Source organism: Aquarana catesbeiana, linkage group LG02 (genome assembly GCF_042186555.1).
Source record: "Aquarana catesbeiana isolate 2022-GZ linkage group LG02, ASM4218655v1, whole genome shotgun sequence".
In the NCBI taxonomy this organism is placed as follows: Eukaryota; Metazoa; Chordata; class Amphibia; order Anura; family Ranidae; genus Aquarana; species Aquarana catesbeiana.
In genome coordinates, this window is record NC_133325.1 from 700735455 (window position 1) to 700741454 (window position 6000).

General features: G+C 39.1%; 1 protein-coding gene across 1 annotated transcript in view; it reads left to right on the forward strand.

The window, feature by feature from the left end:
- The window catches only part of SHPK (sedoheptulokinase), a 33996-nt gene extending 28262 nt beyond the window's left edge, over positions 1-5734 (forward strand). Inside the window, exon 7 of the mRNA XM_073616907.1 lies at positions 4637-5734. Coding sequence (XP_073473008.1) covers positions 4637-5022 — 386 coding nt within the window. The 3' untranslated portion in view covers positions 5023-5734. The remainder of the gene's footprint in view (positions 1-4636) is intronic.
- The last annotated feature ends 266 nt before the right edge of the window (positions 5735-6000 follow it).

Consider the following 6000-nt stretch of genomic DNA (forward strand, 5'->3'; position numbering starts at 1 on the left):
GCACTGACCACTGATAGGTGACACTGATGAAGCGTGGACTGTGTCAGTAGTTTTTTATTTTATTTTTTACAATGCCTTCTTTTTTTGGGGGGGAGGGATAGTGGACGATTTTAGTGTTTTTTAATTTTTTACTTTTTTTTTTACAATTTTTAACCTTTTAACCAATACCGGGCCTATTCTGGCACTCCTCTCCTCTCCTACATGTAAATATCATAAATTTTTTTGCTAGAAAATTACTCAGAACTCCCAAACATTATATTAAAATGGTGGTCATTGCAACTTTTTATCTCGCACGGTATTAAAAATCTCCATAAGTGACGTTTTAAAAATTTTTACAGGTTACCAGTTTAGAGTTACAGAGGACGTCTAGTGCTAGAATTGTTGCTCTTGCTCTAACGCACGCGGCAATACCTTACATGTGTGGTTTGAACGGCGTTTACATATGTGGGCGAGACTTGCGTATGTGTTCGCTTCTAAACGCGAGCTACCGGAGACAGGGGCATTTAAAAACATAATTTTTTTTTTTTTTTTTTTTACATTTAAATTTTTTTTGATCACTTTTATTCCTATTAAAAGGAATGTAAACATCCCTTTTGTAATAGGAATCAATTGTGACAGGTCCTCTTTATGGAAAGATGCGGGGTCAATAAGACTCCACATCTCTCCTCATGGCTGTAAAGCATGAGATCGGAAAAAAAAATTCAGATCTCATGCTGACAGCCGTGATCGTGGCTTTGTTTACATGCGGGGTCCGGGCGTGATGTCATAACGTCACACCCGGGCCTCCGATGGTCATAGAGATGACTGGTGACCATCTGGTCACCGGAAATCTCTATGGTCGTCATCCAGCGGTGCCCGATTCTTTCTCCGGGATGTCCCCTCCCGTCACCTATAAGAACAAACAAGCAGCAGAATTGCCGCTATGATCATTCCTATCATGCACAGAATTGCCGTCTGCAAATAATGATGCCTGTAGCTGCAGGCATCATTCAGATATCCCCGCACAAATTCAAGGACGTTGTGTGACGGCGTGCGGTATTGAAGTGATTAAATATTTTTTTAATTACAATTTTTTATTTTTTATCAGCCCTGTTGGGGGCTTTGGTGAGATATCAGGGGTCTAAACAGACCGCTGACCATCTCCCCTTTGAGACAGGGAAAGTGACTGAGGACACAGATTTCCCAGTCCCTTTCTCTGCAGCCTCAGCTGCACTGAAAATGAAGGGACAGGAGACAGAGGCTTCTGTTCATTTATAAACTGAGACATCGTAAACACAGTTTACTCTGCTCAGTTATGAACGGACAGAGGCCGTATATGGCAGTCTTGTGATTTCTATCAGTGTCTTGTTAGAGCTTGTAGGAGGAGTTGTAATTCTACTCTGACTGTCCTATGACCCCTGACCCTCTGCCTGGACAGTGCTGATCACATCCACCGTCCCGAAAATAAAAATAAATACTCTAGCAATACACACCAAACTGATTGTGTGCAGAGTGCCCCCAAGGCTCTGTTTTATTAGTATATGGATTGGGGTAAAAGAAGGGAGGATCACAGAAGACAGGATCAAACAGCCTTTTTACACAATGCAGAGGATTAACCCCTTACATTCAACAGTGAGTATAAAAAGCATGCTTTACTGCATATACAGACAGATTTTACTGTTGTGGGTTTAGTAACACTTTAAAGTAAAGTTGTAAAGGTTTTTTGTTTTTGTTTTTTTTTAACTCAATGCGTTCTCTGCATTAAGATAAAAAAAACCTTTTAACAGTAGAACACCTCCCAGCCCCCTTAAATACTCCTCTAAACCCGAACTCGGTTGTCGGTGCACGTCAGCTCTTTTCCCTTCCTATAGGGGCACTCGGCGGGGTGGGGGAGCCAGGAGCACCAGCAGGGTACCCCTGAAGAGGAGGATGGAGGCTGCTTTGTGCAAAATCCTAGCAACGGGCAGGTAAGTATAACATGTTTATTTTAGTGAAATAATAGCAGTTCTAAAACTAGGAAAATATTTCTTGTGCTGAAAGAGGCATATATTCTAGAGAGAGAGATCTAATTTTCCCCCTCTACATATCATTAGTAAGGCCTCAAGAGCAACCAAACTGATAAGAGGCATGGAAGAGCTCAGCTACAGTGGATATAAAATATTAATATTTTAAATATAATATTAAAAAAATTAGACAAAGATAAATAATTTTAGAACTTTTTCCACCTTTTTAATGTGACCTATACACTGTACAACTCAATTGAAAAACAAACTTAAATTAAATCTTTTTTGGGATGGAGTAAAAATTAAAAACTAAAATAATGTGGTTGCATAAGTGTGCACACCCTCTTATAACTGGGGATGTAGCTGTGTTCAGAATTAAGCAATCACATTCAAACTCATGTTAAATAGGAGTCAGTACAAGCCTACCATCATTTAAAGTGCCTCTGATTAACCCCAAATAAAGTTCAGCTGTTCTAGTAGGTCTTTCCTGACATCCTACAGCAAAAGCCATGGCCTGCAGAGAGCTTCCAAAGCATCAGAGGGATCTCATTTTTTAAAAGGTATCAGTCAAGAGAAGGGTACAAAAGAATTTCTAAGGCATTAGCTATACCATGGAACACAGTGAAGACAGTCATCCAAGTAGAGAAAATATGGCACAAGGACTGGACATCCCTCCAAAATTGATGAAAAGACGAGAAGAAAACTTGTTAGTGAGACTGCCAAGAGGCCTACAGCAACATTAAAGGATCTGCATGAATATCTGGCAAGTACTGGCTGTGTGGTACATGTGACAACAATCTCCCGTATTCTGTCTGGGCTATGGGGTAGAGTGGCAAAACAGAAGCCTTTTCTTACGAAGAAAAACATCCAAGCCCGGCTAAATTTTGCAAAAACATATCTGAAGTCTCCAAAAGCATGTGGGGAAAATGTGTTGTGGTCTGATGAAACCAAGCTTGAACTTTTTGGCCATAATTCCAAAAGATATGTTTGGCGCAAAAACAACACTGCACATCACCAAAAGAACACCATGCCCACAGTGAAGCATGGTGGTGGCAGCATCATGTTTTTGGGCAGTTTTTCTTCAGCTGGAACAGAAGCCTTAGTCAAGTTAGAGGGAATTATGAACAGTTCCAAATACCAGTCAATATTTGCAAAAAGCCTTCTGCTAGAAAGTTTGAACATGAAGAGGAACTTCATCTTTCAGCATGACAACGACCCAAAGCATACATCCAAATCAACAAAGAAATGGCTTCACCAGGAAAATATTCAAGTTTTGGAATGGCCCTGCCAGAGCCCAGACCTGCATCCGATTTGAAAATTTGTGGGGTGATCTGAAGGGGGCTATGCACAGGAGATGCCCTCGTAATCTGACAGATTTGGAGCGTTTTTGCAAAAAGTGGGCAAATATTACCAAGTCCAGATGTGCCATGCTGATAGACTCATACCCAAAAAGACTGGGTGCTGTAATAAAAATCAAAAGATGCTTCAACAAAGTATTAATTTAAGGGTGTGCACACTTATACAACCACATTATATTTTTTTTTTTTTTTTTTTTTTTTTTTACTTCCCTCCACCTAAAAAGATTTCAGTTTGTTTTTCAATTGAGTTGTACAGTTTATAGGTCACATTAAAGGTGGAAAAAGTTCTGAAATTATTTATCTTTGTCTCATATATATATTTATTATTTTTTTTTTTTTACATCACAGAAACCTGACATTTTAACAGGGGGGGGGGGGGATACACTTTTTATATCCACTGTAAGAGTAAAGATTAGAGGAACTGAATTTATTCTCTCCTGAGAAGAGGAGATTAAGGGAAGATATGATCAACATGTATAAATACATAAGTGGTCCATATAGTGAACTTGGTGTAGAGTTATTCACTTTCAGGTCATTAAAGAGGACAAAGAGGCACTCTTTACATTTGGAGGAAAAGTGATTTAACCACCTTTATACAGAAAGGCTTCTTCACAGTAATGCCGCGTACACGGTCGGACTTGCCAACAGGACAAGCTCCGTCGGCATTTCCGACAGAAAAATGTCTGATGGGGCATACACACGGTCTGATTATCCGACCAAAAGCTCCCATCTGACTTTTTCTGTCGGAAATTCCAACCATGTGTACGTGGCATTAGAGCTGTGAAATGGTAAAATAGACTCTCTCGAGAGCGTGTTCTGGCCAGCTCAGTAGATTGTTTTAAAGAAGAGCTGGATGCATTCCTAAAAGCACAAAATATAACTGAATATTATGATTTTGAGATAATGACAACAAAGGTAGTTGACCCAGGGAATATCCTACTGCCTCATGAGGGGTCAGGAAGGAACTTTTTCCCCCACTGGAACAAATTGGATAATGCTTTGCTTTTTTTTTTTTTGTTTTTTTTTTTTTTTTTTGTTTTTTTGTTTTTTTGTTTTTTTTTTTTTTTTTTTTTTTTCCTTCCACTGGATTAACTGTGGGTATAGGATAGTATATATGGGGGTTTTGTATTTGTGCTTTTTTTTTTTTTTTTTTTTTTTTTTTTTTTTTTCAACCTGAGTAACTCTTTAATTATGTAACTTTTAACACAATTAGCAACAATTTTATTCTGATGAAGGAATAAAACATTGGTAGACAATAATATTTCATTATATATATTTTTTTTCTACCTTTTACAGGTCTAGAAACATCAGATTCCACCATATATTCTAAGCTGATAAGTGCTGCTCTATCTGAACATGAGACCCGACTTCAGATCAGTCCCACTTTATTTGGTGAGAGGCATGCTCCAGACAGAGTGGCTTCTGTGTCAAACATCTCACCTGCCAGCCTGTCACTAGGTCATGTCACTAGAGCACTGTGCCAGGGGCTTATTGAGAACATTCATTCTATGCTGCCATCCCAGAGGCTAAAGGAAGCTGGAATTAAGCGCATCATTGGAAGTGGTAGTGCCTTGGCACGAAATGCAGTGTTACAGCAGGAGTTGGAAAGAGCATTCTCTTTTCCTGTATTCTACGGAAAGGATGTGGATTCTGCTGTAGGTGCAGCTATGATCATGAGGTAATGGAGAAATACAACAAAATTTTATTACTCTAATGGTTTTTAATTATATTGATTTTTATTGATTAAAGGATAAGTTCACCTTTGGGAACATGTTCCACCCGTTTTTAGGGTTGAACGTGTAACATGCTCCCGCAGCATCTCCCTGATCTCCTGCATCAAGTGACAGCAAGCCGTGTCATTCGTTCATTCACAGAGTTCTGTGAATGAGAAACTACAAGTACCTAAGCCTTTGTGGCTGTCGGCTTGTAGTTCTCAGCAAGCTACCAGGGCACTGTTGAGCACTCTAGGTAGTTAAATGTCTCTTCCTGTCAGAGTGTCACTGCCTGCTCGTACAAAGTACAAACGGACAGATACACTGACAAGTCTACTGGAGTCCTGCATGCCCCCTGTGATCTTGGGTGCAATGCTTTCCAGGCTCCTAGTAAAAAAAAAAACTGTTATTTTTAAAACCCAGTGGCAGAAAAATCACATGGTGCAAAAATGTCCCCAATGGTTCCAGCACCCGCGAACGTGCTGTGTTTTTAGATATGTGGGGGTGCCATTAAGAATGAATCTGGTTTAAACTAAACTAATTTACTGAATAACTTGGTCATTTTTAGACTCTGCTACTGCTACCATGATCATTTTGTATTACTGATGCAAGTGGAAAATACAGCATTGATGTATTTTAAAATAAAAAGAAAATGTAAACAATAAAAGGACTTTCCTTTTTATTTTCTTGTCTCAGATATTTCTTTATTGTATATTGTGGTTGCTTGTAGATCAGCAATGTTAAGATTTTATTAGGAATTGACGTTATCACTCTGTTGTACCAAACTCCGTTATTACCATCAAGAACTGAGTTCACAAAGATGTTGGGTGCCATTGTAATCTTTGCTTCTGCCTGCAGCCAACATCGTGAAATTTCTTTGACCTGCACCATAATGCGGACATTGATCGGACATTCTGACAACAAAATCCATGGATTTTTTTCCAACGG